General features: G+C 38.2%; 1 protein-coding gene across 1 annotated transcript in view; it reads right to left on the bottom strand.

Annotated features, from left to right (window-relative positions):
- Positions 1 to 17871, bottom strand: part of SEMA5A (sema domain, seven thrombospondin repeats (type 1 and type 1-like), transmembrane domain (TM) and short cytoplasmic domain, (semaphorin) 5A) — a 274858-nt gene that overhangs the window by 215073 nt on the left and 41914 nt on the right. Inside the window, exon 4 of the mRNA XM_009321911.1 lies at positions 6354 to 6399. Coding sequence (XP_009320186.1) covers positions 6354 to 6399 — 46 coding nt within the window. The remainder of the gene's footprint in view (positions 1 to 6353; positions 6400 to 17871) is intronic.

The following is a 17871-nucleotide window of genomic DNA, read 5'->3' as shown; positions in this document are numbered from 1 at the left end:
AGGCTGCCCAGGGAAGTGGTTGAGTCACCATCCCTGGAAGTATTTAAAAGACATGTAGATGAGGCGCTTAGGGACATGGTTTAGTGGGCATGGTGGTGGTGGGTTGACGGTTGGACTCGATGATCTTAGAGGTCTTTTCCAACCTTAATGATACTATGATTCTATGATTCTATTTCAGACACTCTTGACACATGTAAACACCAGCAAGAATTCCCTTTGGTAAAATTCATTGTCCAAAGTAGCTCCTTTTCCTGACAATTCATAGATCAAATCTTGCCTTTAATTCCTTGAATGCCTCATTAATGGGTGTGTATATACACACACACACACATCTATACACACACATCTATATATCTATATCTATCTATCTATCTATCTAAAAACCCCAGAAACTCAAGACCCCAGAATTTGAAGTTGAATAAAACACATGAAAAAGAACCTCCAACCTTCTTAGCCTGCATAAAGAATTTAATTTGAATCTTGCTGTGAACTAGGGGCTAAAATTGCCTTTAAAAATGGACTTCGAGGCATGTGTATTTCTAACTGAAAGATGTGCAGATTCAGCATGAGAATAAAATCTCAGGAGAATTATGTAACTACAGGAACTACAGGTGGAATAGGCTCATATTCAACCTTCTGACCATCTCAAACTGAGAATAGGCTTCATAGATGAAAGACTCAGATGGGACAGGCAAACTCAAGCATGTGCCCTGTAAGTGCCTTAATAATCTGAGCTTGTAAAGAAGTTCATCTTATGGATGAAGAAAAGATACATACATTCTATCATGTTTGTGAAAAGCTTATACATGCTGGCTTGTAAAAATGTTTATAGCAATTGTGACATAAACACTTTCATAAGCCAGCATGTATTAGCTTTTCACTCTTCACAGATACATCAGCAAACTTGTCATGTAGGTAGACACAAACAAATGTTTGAATTTAGAAGCTCTCTTTTCAAACAATTAAAAAAAAAAAGGTGAAAAATAGACACTTGTTAGAGCCATCCTCTACATGATGTCAAAGCCCCACTATTAATACTGACACTGGCTAGATATCATCTTTTTTAAAAACATTTTTGAAAACAAATCTATTCACTTAAACACTACTGTTTAGGTTTCTGCTTTTATATTTTAAGGAATATAAGAGAGTTTTCAGGAAATCCAGTTTTCATCTTGTCCAGTGCTTTTATGGATTATTCTGCTGTTACTTGAGGTGAGCAATAACAAAGCAAACTCACAAAACAAAACCAGGCAGAGTCAGGCCTTCTATGTCTGTGAGCCTACTATTGCTGTAGCGAGAGTTATAAAATATTTGTCCTTCTACAACCACAGCCCAGTGAGTGCTTCTTTCCTAATCCATAATCGCTACGCATGCATTGTTCCAACAGTCAGCTTTGAACAATTTGACTCTTAGGCTTCTCCGGCGAGAGCTTAAAAGGTTTTCACTTGTTTTAGTCTTCTTTATTCTGCTACACAAAGGGAATTGCTGAGACACATCAAATACTGGTTTGCTACAGACACTATCATATGAAACTTGCTTACTCAAACAAGAGGCTTTTCCTATAAAGTACAGAGCACAGAACCATGACATGTGGGATGACAACATTGATGTACCCACAATGGGCAACGATGTCTCACTGCATAGTCCTAGCTCACGTTTAGATACACATCCTGTCTGATGCAATCTGGTAGCACTCTAACCCTCACTTTTACAAGGGATTAACTTTCACTAAACTGATGGAAACAGTACCCTTTTAATACATGAATCTCTGTTCTGCATTTCTTTTGTGAGAACTTGCATTTCAAATGGCTGTCTGGTTTTGGGTGGTTTTTTTTTAAAGGAAGGTTATCTTGTGTTTCAAAACTATTTTCCAGGTATACACTTGTAGAAAACAGGGCATACACATATTTTGGCCCAAAGTAATTTTTGCAAAAGTTTGCAAACAAGGAGTCATTATTTTACTTTATTCCTTTTTAGAGAGCTTTCCTATTATAAAACAATATCTGATAATATTGCAATGTCTGATAATATTCCAAAATAATACTTTATCTATAAAATGTCTCTCTCTTCAAAAATATACGGAAATTTGTAAACAAAAGATCTGCAAAGATACTTTTACTATAACTAAATGATTCTTACTATTCCAGTTTGTTACATGTAACATGAAGCCTTTTATCTTCATAATAGCAGTGCGTGGACAAACTGACGGCACATTTGAACAGTCGCTTAAGCATGACATACGAGGAAACTTGTTTATACAAAAATAACTGAAGTGCATCAACGGTCAAGATTAAGTTTTAAGCATTCCCTTTATCTTCCAGATAGAAAAGTACTACAAGAAAGATTAAACCAATGAACCAAACTAAAAAAAATCAAAGCATCAATGTAAAGAAAATAAACAGTTATAAAAGTCTAACTGAAAACTGTAGAAAAGGAGGATGCAAATTGTAACAATCATCCTTGCTTCCATGCTGGAAGTATTTGCTGTGCATGAGGAGAAGTCGGCAATTTTCCTCCTCCTTCAGACATACAATAGCAAAGATAGAGCTTGAGCAATTTTCTAAAATAATTAAACAACAGGTGTGTAGGTTGTCTTGTTTCTAGCCCTTTCATATTGTTATTGTGCTACATTGAAAGCTTCTTACAGCTAGCACTTCACTGTGTGCCTTTTCTTCCAGATGCAAAAACATAGTTTATTAGCTTGTGAAACATCTGCATGTTTTTACAAAGGCTGGTTCAAGCAAAGAAATCAAAGTGAGCAACGTAAGTAGAAGAATTAAACTGGGGCTTTACATTATTATTATGACAACTGTGTGAAGAAAAAAAATGCTAAAAGTTCTCCAGTCCATACATAAAGTGTCAAGGTGTTCAGTCCCTTGGCAAACAAATGCTAACTAGCACATAGAGTATTAACAAGTTAAAACACAGTATACTTTATTTCTCCCGTGATATTCCATCATTCTGTTTTGCAAGGATTTCATATAAGCTTTACTTTGCTTCTCACTTTTGTTCCTACCTTCCTCAACCATAACAGAGTTTCAGGTTTGAAAGATCTGGAGCGTGCCTGGCGGAAAAGGACCTGGGGGTGTTGGTCGACAGCCGGCTGAACATGAGCCGGCAGTGTGCCCAGGCGGCCAAGAAGGCCAATGGCATCCTGGCCTGTATCAGAAATAGTGTGGCCAGCAGGAGTAGGGAAGTGATAGTGCCCCTGTACTCGGCACTGGTGAGGCCGCACCTCGAATACTGTGTTCAGTTTTGGGCCCCTCACTACAAGAAGGACGTTGAGGTATTACAGCGTGTCCAGAGAAGGGCAACGAGGCTGGTGAGGGGTCTGGAGAACAAGTCTTATGAGTGGCTGAGGGAACTGGGCTTGTTTAGCCTGGAGAAAAGGAGGCTGAGGGGAGACCTCATTGCTCTCTACAACTACCTGAAAGGAGGTTGTAGCGAGGTGGGTGTCGGTCTCTTCTCCCAAGTAACTGGCGAAAGGACGAGAGGAAATGGCCTCAAGTTGTGCCAGGGGAGGTTTAGATTGGACATGAGGAAAAATTTCTTTCCTGAAAGAGTGGTGAAACATTGGAAGAGGCTGCCCAGGGAAGTGGTTGAGTCACCATCCCTGGAAGTATTTCAAGACATGTAGATGAGGCGCTTAGGGACATGGTTTAGTGGGCATGGTGGTGTTGGGTTGACGGTTGGACTCGATGATCTTAGAGGTTTTTTCCAACCTTAATGATTCTATGATTCTATGATTCAAAATACTGTAATTTTTAATTGCTAACTTGGTAAACTTTTTATCCTCTAATCCTATTCAAAATATTTCTTTCACCACATGTGAATGAGAGAAACTTCACATGCCCTTAAGTTTCAGAAATCAAAGTTTACTTCAATTATACCTGAGGTAATCCTATACAGCATGTTGGGATGACTGGGATTGCAGCTAGGATTCTGTCATTCCAACAGAACTTATCCGAAAGGTCTGTAAATCTCAGTGAATCATTTGGTAAGTACACTCTTAGCTTTAGGTGGGTTTCAGGTTGGTAGCTGGGAAGTTTGAATATGAAGTTTCCACAGGAATGGTTACTGTCTCTTTCATTACTAAAGCTTTCACACTTTCCAGCGTGAGACAGAGACTTTCTTCATGTCTTAGCATTTCCCAACAAAGGTGCGGAAAAGTTGTGCATCTTAGTGGCTGAAGACTTGACAGAAGAGTTCAGACAAGTAACCACCAGTAAGGACAGCAGCACTGACCCCTGATCCTGCCCTGGGGTACCTGGAGGGGCTCCAGGTACCCCAGGCCTCTGAAGAACTCTCCCAAATCTACTTTTACGACTACAAGATCAGTGACTAACTTCATACTTTCATACCAGATTACAAGATGACCTAAGTGTCTTGTGTAATGAGTTTGGGAGTCCTAAACAATACACCTTACATCCTGGCTTACTTGCATCAAAACAAAGGCTTCAGCCACCTCACAGCTGATTTGGAGCTGCCATAACTGGCACATCCAAGGAAACACAATATCTTTTGGATAAGGGCTGTCCTGGGGCACTCTAACAGAACCAGAAGGGAAGCACAGGGGAAGAAGAGGAAGAGAAGATCTATGAAGGACAAATACGAAGTAGCCATAATGGTAGATTTGAAAATAAGGGAAAAAACTTGAATGCTTGGAGTAGGGGTAGTAAAGATATGCTGGTGAAAGAAAAAAAAAATTACATACTTTGGTTTCAGTTTAGAAATACAATCTCCCTAAAGGCTTGTGGAAAAAGGTTTGAAGATACAGAGGCAAACCAGTGGTGCTACAGCACTGAAGACAGAATAAGAAACTTTACCAAAAGTCAACTTGAGAAGACTGTTTAAAGGCCTCTGCACATTCGTAAGACCAAAACCTAGTAACCTAGTATAACATCAACAGTATGATTTCTGTCCTCATTTTATATTTTTTGCTGATTGGAGTGGGAGGATGTCTGTTCGAGTCAGTCAGCACAATTATAAACCCCCATAATCTACAGACTTCTCCCTCATTAGTGAATTCAGCCTACTGATACTTATCCTAACAGAGGAAAGCTGTGAACTTCAATCTATGAATTAGCAAAATAAACTACAACAGCACCATCAGAGATCTCTGAGTGCAGCCTCTCAACAAGAATCTTCAGGACTTAACCCAAATTATTTGCCAGGATATTGGGCATGTCGCATAAGGTGAAAGTAGACAGTCTGAATTCTGGATATTAAAAGTGTTTGGCGTGTCACAGCCTTAAGCACTAGCAACAAAATTTTATATTTATAAATACTGCAATTTTGGTTAATTATAAGCCAACTTCAGACCTTGTTTCTCATAGTCTGGGAAGGTAAAGGAATTCTGCAGGCCTCATTAAAGATACACAATGTGTTCTACAAATCACAAGGACAGCCTTACCTGAATGCATTTTACTTTTCCATATTCAACTGTATAGTATTACTTTGTGATAATAGGCACAATATGGAATCTAAAGCTAGTAAATTTTAAATTGCATAAATGAAAAGATTATGAAAAAACATACATTTCTATTTCATTGTGATTTTCTATTTCCACACCTTAGCAAGTTAGCCAACTCAACTAAATTTACTAAAACAACTCTTAGAGCCAAGAACACTAGAATGATGAAAGTTAGAAATGATGCCAACAAAAGAGAAAACCAACAAAACCTAAGCAAGGAACGCTACTCAGAGGACTGAGGGAAGGCAAGATTGCTGATACATGGAAGTCAGATGAAGTTCAGGGTAAAATAAATTGATCAGGGATTCTCACTTACCTTTCTATGAAGTCTAACTGCCTCTAAAAGGCTTTGTTTCACCTTCCAAGCTCTAACAAGTTTTAAAAAATAGATAGCTGCCTTATATACAAAACTGAGATTCTGATACCTGTGTTCACTCTATATTTCCTTGAAAATTTGCTGTTTCATTTGCCCAATTTAACTTTAGCAAGTATGAATGAATTTTTTTTATTTATCATTATCTGAAAAAAAAAGTATTTTCTCGATAATAACATAAATTCTGAACACAGAAGCTGCACAATAGTAAGTTGGAACATTTTTCTAAGAGAACATGATCCTTCTTCCCAGCCTCCATCTTTTATAGATACACTCGAACAAAATCACAGCAGAGTAAGGTAACATCACATCTGTATGGCTTGGGACAAAGGCTAATCTGGAATTAGAATGGATAATATGACATATAATATGGGGCCGAAAAGAGGACAAAAACAGATGCATACTTATCTGTAGTTATGAAGCTTATGAATATCTTGATTATCTGCTTTAAAACATCTGCTTACCTACAACATGCAGAGGAACTAAGGAAACAAACACAAAACATACCTGTATTAGAGAGAGATCCTCAAGCTGCAACCTGAAGAGGTAGTTTCTGGGGTTAAAAAAAATAGTAGATAAAAATTAATTGTTACTAGTGTTTAAGTAAAAAAAATGTTACTAGCATTTAAATAAAAACATAATTAATGAATATAAAAGACAGGAAAAAATTAAAAAGTGACAGGCAGTCAGGACTCTCAATTCTTTCAGGGACTGTCTTAACATACAGCCCTTTGGGCTAAGGACTAAGGCGATTTCTAAAACAGATTTTCAGCTTGAAGGACTGGCTGCATATGAATAAAGTAGATATTTATACTGCATACATGGACATCTGAGTCATTGCTCCAGTCTTCCTTTAGAATCAATGGGAAGAAATACTCAGTGCTTTGGCAGATTCATGTGACCAGTGTTAGATGTCTAAATGAGAATAAGAGGACAGGCAGATTAAAGCTGTCTGTTTCTCTCCACGATGATGGGAACCTTATGCGATTAGCTTAGCCACAGATACATAAAGTTTGAAGCAAAGGATCCCAGTATGATGGAGTGTCTGTAGAAGCCAGAGTTTTCACAATTCTGACTGAAGTCCTGTCATACCCAGTCTGATTTCTTTGAAACCCGAGGATTTTTTCCCACATACAGCAGGAGGTACACACGAACCAAGCATATTTTTCAAAAGCCCATGCTTTTATTGCAAAAGGATTTCTCACTCTGCTTTTTCTCTACAGCAGTATCACTGCACCTACAGAACCTGGGAGGAGTTCAGGCAAACCACGAAGACGTGACGCAAAGGCACTGCTTGAAACCTGGGGAAATGATGGGTTAGGATACTCAGAAAGGTGAGCATGCCCCACCGACCAAAACCACTTCCTTCAGCACATACTGGTGCAATGTATGTGAGCTATCACAACTCCTCCCAACTTACTGTGCCTATATGTAGTTAAAGCAGCTGCTTTGTTACACCTGTTCTAATAAACCAGCTCTGTTGGTAGCGCTCATGGTATCAGTCCATGACCCTCATAAAAATGAGCAAGTACCACACCATCTTTGAACTGATTTCAGCACATCCTTCTCTAGTGCAGATTCTCTTTTATGCTAGGTCTGAATAAGGTTCTTCCATGCTGCATGTCCATATTCCTCCTGCCCAATTTTTTTTTGTCTTTCTTTCTTAGTTTCTTCTCACGCCTCTTCTTCTTCTTTTCATTATGTCCTTTTTTTTCACTACATGTTCACATATATAATATTCTTCAGTCCTCTTCTGCCTAATTTTTACCTTATTTAAAGCAATTCTGATTTTCCAATGCCACTACAGAGTGATAATGTTTTATAGATAAAAATAAAAAGGAAGAAATTTTTGAAAGGTTAATATAAATTACGTTGATTTTAATTTATTCATAACAAATCTGTAACATTAATTTCTAAGATTTCAACAAATTCACTTAAAGCAACAAAAACAGATTACAAAGAGATGAGTAAATTAATCTTTAAATTTAATTATTTGCAATATTCACAAATTATCTGCAATATTACATCAATGCAACTGGTAGAAGTGTAATTAAAATTACACTTTAATTACAAATTAAAATTAGGCCACATTTTTTGAGATAATAATCCTAATTCTTTCCAAAGAAGTATGAGGTACTGTTAATTGGCACAGATAGCCAGGACCTGTAGTTTACATCTCTTTTTTTTTTTTTAATAAGCCGGTGGGGGGAGGAACAAAAACAAACTGTGTCTAAAAAACGAAAACAAATTTTTTTCAAAGCATGTATCTCATAAACACAACCACTATCATGGCCAGCTTTATTTATGGGCTCTGGGGTGCAGCTACGTGTATTTATTTATTGACTCTGGCACATATATGGTCTACTTAAATTATGGATGTACAGGAATCACGCCACTAGTCTTTCCTAGGAATATTGCTAAAGGGAGTTACTCAAAACGCAAGAGGCAGGCTATTAAGGGCAAGAATTCATGAGAAAGTAAAATAAAGACAGAATATTTGTTATTAGCACAGATAAATCACCACAAGGAAATAACTAAAATACTTGGTTTTGAGTCATGAAGAGACCCGAAGTGGGCAAACAAAGAAAACAGTACACTGCAGGACAATGTTTACACAAAGCTTCATCCACAAGCTACGTGCAAGTTGACTTGAAGGACTTTCACTGAAACGTCAGGAAACGATGCATATAGTCTTTCTAACCCATCTACACTCTCTCTGTAAGGACAAAAAATATCTTCACATCTGCAAAACGTCTTGGTCAGAAATATTCAGCAGGGAACATAACTACTTAGTCTGCTCCTCATCTCGTTGCATATAAGCTTCCATCAGCCATCATTGATTGTGCTTCTTTCACTTCAGATATCAAAGTTAAAGAAACCTACAACTTCACTGCTGTCGCAAATCTATTTTTTCCACTTACAGAAGCAGAACAACTTCTTTCTTCCAGAGAAATTGAGCTGCATCCTCAGCAGGTATAAACTGTTTTCTTAACTCAGTGGTATCAGACTCACAGGAGTGGCACATAAATGCCCCATTTCACTCTACAAATAAATGCAGTCTCTGTTGCAGAATATATGAGCAGACAGTCTGGTCTCACACTTTTAGTTTTCGGGTCAGTACTCAGCATAGTGTCATGTCAATCGCTATCTGTACTTCATCTTGAGATATCTACTGAAGATTTATCAATGATGTGGCATTTTAAGACAGATTATCAAATTATTAATGTCTTTTTATGGTCTTTCATCCTGACATCATTTCAGCCTATTAAAAAGTAAGCTATTGTCCCAAATTGTAAAAATCCTATATTAATAAATACAAAAACAGAATGTCAGCCTGAAGAAAAACAGAGGCTGAAAGTTTTGTGTTTTTTTTTTCCTAGAAAATGAGATTTGTATCCTATTCAGTAGAGCACAACACTTCTACCCATTAATATATCCAGTATGGAATTAGAAATATTGACCCTGTAAGTGTTAGGGAGACTAAAATGTCTATATTCATGTGAATGAGCCAAGAGCCAGAGCTAATTAGTGTACATTTTTCAACTTCCTGTGGCTGCCAATAACCAATTAAAATATTATTTTCAGCTTCATAAAGCCAGCAGAAAGAAAAAGGAATAAGAAGAAAAGCAATGTGCAAGACACAGTAAAAGCATTACATCTTAGCAACACAGAGGTAAACTGGGCAAATGGACAGCACAGAGTGACTGTGACTACATAAATAATGCTAGGAGAAGTGGCAAACTAGCACTCGGAGAGCAATCAGAGCTATTCCTACCTAAATGTGCCCACTTCAGCAAAAACTGGAGGACAACATTTAGCTCTACAAATACCTATTGTATTTGTTTAACATGCTAAAGCATGCATCTCTAACATGCGAGAATTCATTCAAAAAGGACATATATGAGAAAAATCTAAAAAAAAATATAAGCGTGACAGTAAAAAAACACACTGGAAATATGATATTAATAAATCGAGCGGTCCAAAGAAAAAGTCAATGCCAATTTCCATTACATGTGCAGAGCCATTATGCTGCTCACGAGATAGGTGACAATACTTTTTTCAATATGTTATTGAGCTTATGCCCTGGATTGCCATTTTTCAACCTCTGTTTAGCTTTATTCTAGTGCATTTATGCTTTGAAGGCAACAAAGGATGTGAAATAAAAATGACCAAGTACATTTCTGAAGCATAGATACAGACCTCTTAGCACGTAGGCCTGTCTCCTGTCTAAATATGGTGGTAATAAAAGCAAGACAAATACAACTTTACATGCTGGAATTAAACTGATTTGACACTGCCGGTAATTGGTAAATTTGTTTCCATTTGGTGCTTAATGAATGAGAAAAGCAAGTATGTTACATAAATCTACAAACAGAAGGACACTGTAATGAGAAGAAAACACAATGAACTCTGAGATACAGCAGCATCCTGTATTCCTTCAGATAGCCAGCAGGCAGTAAGCATTTTGCTTTACATTGACAGCACTGAACTACTTTTCTAGGTGAACTATGGTAACTAAAACCTGTAAATCAAAAGCCTGCTCAAACCCAATGGCGAAGACTTCCACCAGTGTCAGTGGGAACTGAATGAAGCACCACAACAAGCATGCTCCAGTCACCTCCTTGACGACAATGTACTTCCATCTATCGCAGTGAATACATTTAGTATGACTACAGACAGAAGCATAAAGCTAATCTTCTGTATGTTCCTAAACAAGTCCATGTCAAAAATCAATTGAAAACCCATAAAGGTTCGAAAGCATAGCATGCTAGTAATGGTTGTTAAATCCAGCACTTTACCCTTTTCTTTGTGAAACAGCAAGCTATAAAACATGAACCCAACAAGAAAAAATACTGTTGCATTCAACAGACATGAATTAGAAGAACATTAAGGTGGCACATACAGCTTAGGAAAACGTACTATAGATTAAGCTTTTGAAAAACTCCTAAGATAGCAAGAAAATAACCCACCCCAAGCCCCCATATGCATCTGCAATTGAAAGCCTGAATCAATAAATAGGGTTTGCAGCAAACTCAGGAATTCAAGGCATGATCAGACATGCTGCCAAATCTCCTGGAAATAAACCAGTAAAAGATTCCTTCCTGTGCACTTCTTTCAAGAAACTGTTTCACATGAAAGAAGAAAAATTTATTCAATTTACTGGAAGGAAAATATATCAAGACTGAAAATGAAAAGTATAAGCTCTGTAAGAATCAACTATTAAGCAAAAAGTCACGATTCCACAATCAAGACGGGAAAGTTTTGGGTAAAAGCCAATTCTAGTTCTGCAGTGTAATAAAATCAGCAATTGGAAATAAAACAGAAAAAGAAATAAGAATAGGAGGAAAGGAGATAATCAATACAAATAAAAAATTATGATGTAGAAAATTCATATGGTTATATTAAGATACAATAGGAAAAATATGTGAAAAAGCATAGGATGATACATTCGAAATAAAAGAAACCTAATCAAAGTGGTCTAGTTGAACTATTATATGAAAATGGTCAAATTACAATAACAAAAAGCAGACTGGTCAATAAGTAATTTTTTCTCTGCATTTTGCAGAAAATAGAAGTCTCAGCAAATGAGACTAATGAAATAAGTAGCTTACTGATAAATGCTGAAGATGTGAAAACAGCATATACAGAGATAAATATTTCCAGACTCGCAGGTCATGCTAGTTCAACCTCAAAATTACGGAGAAGTGATTCTTGGTCTTCTTATTGCTCTTTTTAAATAATTTCTAAAGTTACAGGCATTCTTCAGGAATGACAGACTAACCATGTTTTATTAACATTCAAAAGGGCAAAAAGGAAGACTCAGGTGATCATAGTCTGACCAGTGAGACACTGAGCTTGGCAAACAGAATAACACTATTAGAGTCAATTAGGAAAGAATCCCATTACAAATTAAATTAATCCACTCAAAGGTCATGTAAAATCTGATTTCCTTCTCTGATGGTTGTACCTCAGGATTAGCAAATCTTCCTACATTCACTTCCCTGTGGCTCCACATACAGCCTCAGCAGCAACTAGAGGTCCTAGATCGTAGCACTCCTGCACAGATGTCCAGCAACAGCCAGGCATCAGTTCTATGTATTTCTTGCCACGGGCTTCTCCAGGAAAAGCAGAAAGGCACTAGTGGCCTGTCTCTGCAGATCTGGAGCTCACTCTCCTCCTGAAGTACCATCATGCCATGTCATCTCGAACATGCATTACCATCTTCTCCTGTTGGCCCCTGCTTCTCACACACAGCACCCAAGTTCCCCAGCTGGAGATGGCCTCAGAATATTTGTCACCTGTGCACCTCTGATGCATGCAGATCAAGGCTTTTCTGAATATTATGCTTTAGTCCAGATAAGCTTGTGAGCTTACTCAGCTATTTATTAAGTTGTCGTTGGGTTCAACTTTATCCTGAAATATCACCTCAACCAAAATGTTAACCCTGTATTTCATAACTGTGGCTGACCAAATCTTTAATACTTTCTAATGTTGCAATGCATATCTCAAAGTACATGCCCCCAGGCTTTTTTGGCAGATATGGCATACACTGTACAGTACCCACCCACATAAACAGCCACGCAAATCCTATGTGGTCTTGTTACCATTTCATTGTTCAACATATTAATCTTCTGTTTCTTTTCAAGATTAATTTGAAATTAAATTGAAATGCTGCTGTTATATCTCCTCAGAAAAAACCAATAATGGGAATGGGCTTAAATAAACAGAAATTTTAGACAGTTCATGCCTTTTGCAGCCTCCTTTCCTACAGTAATCAACTCCGGCACATAAAGTTTGCTTGAGCTGTTGGGGTTTTTTTTTTGGGGGGGAGGGGGGAGAAGGTAAAGAGTCTAAGGTAGCCGAAATTTGGACTTTTAAAAAATTTTATTATTTTATTAAGAACAGAAACTGCAACAACAAAATGATCAAAAACTATCTAAGTGATCACGTTAATGCTAAAGGTACTTAAAGGAAGGAGATACTAAACTCGATGACCCACATTTTCACAGCCAGCCTTGAATTTCCCTCCTGTGATCATGCTGTAGTCCTCTGGTAAAGCCATTAGTTTCCAGCAGAGCCCCTCCCTTCAGTGGAAGTTCGCTGTACATGGGAAATTCAGAAGCAGGATGCATACCAAGGTAAGCACATGATGTCAACACATCTCTATATAAAATGCAATCTTGCTCCCATCAAATTTTGAGAGGTGAAGGTCACGTACACAGTATGCATCATTGCACTGTTAAATTTTCTGACTGTACTCTTGGAATGAGGACTGAGACATACACACCTCCCTAGCATCCGAGCAGCCCTCTCACAAGAGGAGTGCAGCCACCCAAGTGCATCCACAAGGGTGCTGCAGTAACTCATGCAAGGCACCAATGTTTCAGAGGCAGGGAAGAGTCCTTCACAGACCTGACTGCTGTTCCAAGTGGCACCTCCCTCGGACTTCTTCTATATCATGGTTATCAGCTTCTGGCCAGCTGGTAGCTCCCTGCCCTGCATTTCAGTGCCGTAAAGGCACACACAAGCAGACAAGTTCAGCAAGGACCAAACTGCTGGCGATGTAGGACAGAAACCATATGTTTGGACTAACATTCGTTGCAGAATAAAGGAACAGCTAACTGACATGAGAACACAGTCTAACCAGGAACCAAGAGAAGGCATAAGTTGCTATATTCTGCAGCAGGACATGTACTGCTGCTAGCACAGCTCAAGTGTGTCATGACCAGATAAAGACAGGTACCCCTTCAGAACACTACTCATCTGATGTAATTTCTAAAGATGGCTTACATGGAAATAGCAGTGTTCTCTGCCAAAGAAGTTCCATTTACTCCTGCCATTTCTCTTTTCATCTTACCCCGAGTCAACTCCGGGGCTCCTCTGATGATGCATCATGTTAGTTCCACTAATTAAAATGGCAAGACATTAAATCAGCACAAGAAACCGAGTAATTTTTGTGGGGTTAGTGAATTGATTAGTGTTACTCTGCAACCAGACTATTACCAGAGCTGGTGCAAAGGAGGAGAAAATTGCATAGTGGAACAAGGCATGAGCAGGGGAGGTACAAAGCATTAGCTTTCAAAAATATTTAGGAACCTATTAGCAAGGTAGGAAAAAGAAGCAGTAGGGGAAGAAAGACCTTCCTCTTTCTGCAGCAGTAGGATGATAATTTCTCTTAGATTTAACATTAAACCATACCTTAGTTTAGATCAGATCAATCAGTGGAAGGACAGACATTGATTACCTTGAACCAAGTGTTAAATGAGCAATAAAACCCAGATGGATGTTCAAAGAACATAGCGCTAATTCCTGGTGCCTGTATATTCTCCCAATATGTAGCGCTCAGAGCATCTCATTAACAAGAAGCTCTCAGATTCTCCTGCTGGGAGCAGACAACAGCAAGAAGCAAACCTGTACAGTTATTTATTCCTTTATTAGAGATCCTTAAACCACTGTTAATGAATCCTTCAATTTGCCTTTCTGTTATTATGGCAAGTAGTGGTAATGGTTCAAATTAACATTCCCAAACACACATCTAATTAAGTGAAAAGGCATACTGTTACAGTCCTTCATCAGCGAAATAAGGAGTGACTCAGGCAATAAGCCACCTCAAAGCAAGTTGTAATCCTCAAAGCAAGTTTAATCAACTTGCAGAACATATAGGAGAAAGCCACCATTATTAGGATGCTCTGTATAAAAAATAATGTAAGATATGTCTAAATATATATTATCCAATTAAAAAAAAAGTTGAATAGCTTTGAGACCTATTTCTGATAAGCAACTATATAATTTTAAAGTATAGCTGAACTAGCCCAACTTGAATTTTAAAAAAATAAATCACCACGTCTTAAGAATGAACTCCAGCTAGGCTCCTACCAGTTCATAATTTCAAGCACAAGAGGCTTGGGAAGAGGAGGATTACTTCGTTTTTCCTTTAAACAAACAAGTTTCTTCCAACATAATTCTTCTTGCATGGTCTGAATAAAACCAGTAAGAAAAAAAAAAAAAAGTCACCAAAAAAGAGAAAAAAGAATGGATTAAAAGGAAAATGTAACTAATTATTTTGAACTTCAACATTTCTGCCCCAACCTACTGGGTTTGAGACATGCTTCTAGTTGACTCTCATTTTACCAAAATGGCTGGAACACTTTTAACAATTTCTGATTTATAAAAACTAGAGCTGATAAGTGTTTAGTGCATTGTCAGGGAACGAGGAGAAAAAAAGGCAATGCACAATTTGCCAGGGCAATTCAGTATCTTTCCCCAGAGCTGGTCTTTTCCCCCCTCAATTGACCTTTCCAAGACAGAAACAAAGAAAACGCTGCAGGACATATGGCAAAGCGCTTCCACATAGGAAAAGAAGGCAAGGTTGCTCTTGGGGAAATCCATGAATCTCCATGCTTACTGGCACTTCAAAATACAGAAAGCATTATCATATTTGATTAGATACTAAGTCAGTCCACTAAATAACACACAGAGAAATATTTATCTGAATATTTTATCAGGATTTATCAGAATAAGATAAACAAGCAGTCTCTCATTTCCTTGAGCTTACTGAGGATCTAATACCCTGAGAGTAATCCTTTGATGGTGCCACTTAATTATAAAAGTAAATTCTGCCCTGCCGTATGGGTTTTTTTGAAGAAAACAAATGAATTCCCTAGAAGGTTTCAGATTGCAAGAGAACTCATTTATTTTTACCTGCCAGGTCATATGCGATGTTAAGAACAATGCCTGGTGCAAATTTTAAAGATACAGTTTCATGGGAACATAGCTACATTGCCCTGTGTCAAAAGCCAATAGTCTTCGTAATGTACTAACAACTGTTTTACATCCATACTGAATTTTCTCTGTAGTGGTTCTCATTAATCTGTTTTTTTTTCCATTTTACATAAATGCATAATCTCATACTATTTAGCACATACCTATTACGAAAAAAAAGTTCCTTTTACATTAAATCTAGACCCAATTGACAAAAATCTGTCATGTTCTTCAAATGCAAATTTTAAAACCCAGCAACCATAATAAAAATAATTCTTCCATTAATTCAGCTTCATAAATCGAACTGTAATCTTTGCTTGTCTTCACTATGCACTTTAGGCTGTTTGACCAAAGTCAGACAAGATAAATTTCTCCCTCTGCCTTTTCCCCTGTCCCCCCCACCCCCTCCCCCCCACTCCCCCATTTCTCAAAGCTATCTAAATGAATTTTTCTACATGGACAATTTGTGCAAAAACATCCCAGGCAAACAGGGCAACTGTAGGCTGTTACTGAGATCCAGGCAAACTCATCAGTCATTTTAGAAGACATTCCTCTCCTTCTGAAGCCCTCACCAATGGTACACATATATCTCCTTCTGCACAGCAGATTGATAGAAGACCAAATGACACTGTTTTAAAACAGTGTATTACAACACTTACGCTTCAGATCCAACACATGTTATTAAGCAGACCTGTTAGACTGGAAGGCATTCATGATCGTCAAGTGACTCTGACAGAAACACAAGTGCAAGCCTCGTTGAACTTGAAAGTTGTGCCAGCTCCTTTTACAATTAAAACAGGAGGTATAATTGAACCTGTACTATATAGCAATATTCAGAAACTAAAGCAGTCGCTACTAAAAGGCATTGGACTTCATGGTAGGAAATGCGCATCAGTGTGACCTATGAAATAAAGACACTCCCCACAGCGGAGGTGAAGGATTTGTGAGGAATTTGAAAGATGAACAACAAAACGGACTGCAGTTACTTGTTTCTATTGCATTCAGAGAAACATGACTGTGCACACTCTAGAAATAAGCCGGGCTGAGCCAAAACCAAACTTCATTGGGATCAGCAACCTCTCTCCCTAATGGGGGTGGTGGGAGAGAGAAAGCGGGGGGTGGCTCCAAATCTTATGCAACTCCTCAACACAAGGGAAATACCAGTGCCAGGGTGGACTGGATGATTAAAGTGAAGGTGTGTGCTAGTACTGGAGTAGTAACATTCGTAGATCACTGCAGATGGTGTAAGGAAACTGAAATAAGGCTAGTAGACTCCGAATTAATCAACTCAAGACCTGCAGGAGAACTGGACATTTTGCAGAACAAAATAAAATATCAACCAAAGACTTTTCACAAGGACTGGAAGACAACCTGCAGAGGCCGGGGGGGGAGGGCGGGGGGGCGCGCAGATAAAATTGTAACAAAGTCTGGTTTTGCACAGCAACTACAGAATGCCCGCAGACATCAGAAGACCACCTTTATTTCCCAAACTGGACAAGCAAGACTAATCTTAGCAATATTGGACTAGTAATTACCTTCCTGGTCATCGCCTGCTATGGCAAATACTAAAGAATAATGTCCCTTTCATATATTTAGAGATCTCTATCTCAAAAATATTTCTGTTCTTGTTTTGTTCACACTGGTAAAATGTGACAAAACTCATTGTTTCTTGACTAAATTACCCACAGCCAACTTAAACCGACTTGGTTTTCTGCCAACACTACTATGTAGTTTATACAGCTATTTCCTTCCCTAGATGTACCTGCTGATGGATTTATAGGTAGGCGCTGCGCACACACTCAGCCTTTGTTTTCCTGCACTACAATTCCAACCCTCTTCATTTGCCTTTTAGCAGCTCTTCCCTACATCTCTTTCTAATTTTGGTTAACCTTGTTTAAGCATATATAAACAGAATAATACACTCTACTACAGCTTAAAGTCTCCCAAGGACCTTGTGAAACGGTATCAATAGTTCTCTGTCACTACGGGAGACACCTTTTGAGGCATCATGGGATCATATGTGTCTTTTTACGTAGCTGCATGACATTGGCAGCTCCCAACGGGAATCCAGTCTGGATCCCAGCTGGGATCTTCGCTACCTTGCTTATTAAGACAAACAAGTCATGAACCTCTTTAGAGGCTGTAGAACTTCAAAAATGGAGGAGAATCACCCGCAGTGAATATCAGTGATGGAAAAGGGATTTAAGAATTTCCAATAGTGTCAAATTTTCACAACACTTTTGTTTGGTTTCTAAGACACAGA

This window comes from Pygoscelis adeliae, unplaced genomic scaffold (genome assembly GCF_000699105.1).
Source record: "Pygoscelis adeliae isolate BGI_AS28 unplaced genomic scaffold, ASM69910v1 Scaffold144, whole genome shotgun sequence".
Lineage (NCBI taxonomy): Eukaryota > Metazoa > Chordata > Aves > Sphenisciformes > Spheniscidae > Pygoscelis > Pygoscelis adeliae.
The sequence above is the reverse complement of the archived record's forward strand: the minus strand, read 5'-3'. Positions and strand labels throughout refer to the sequence as shown.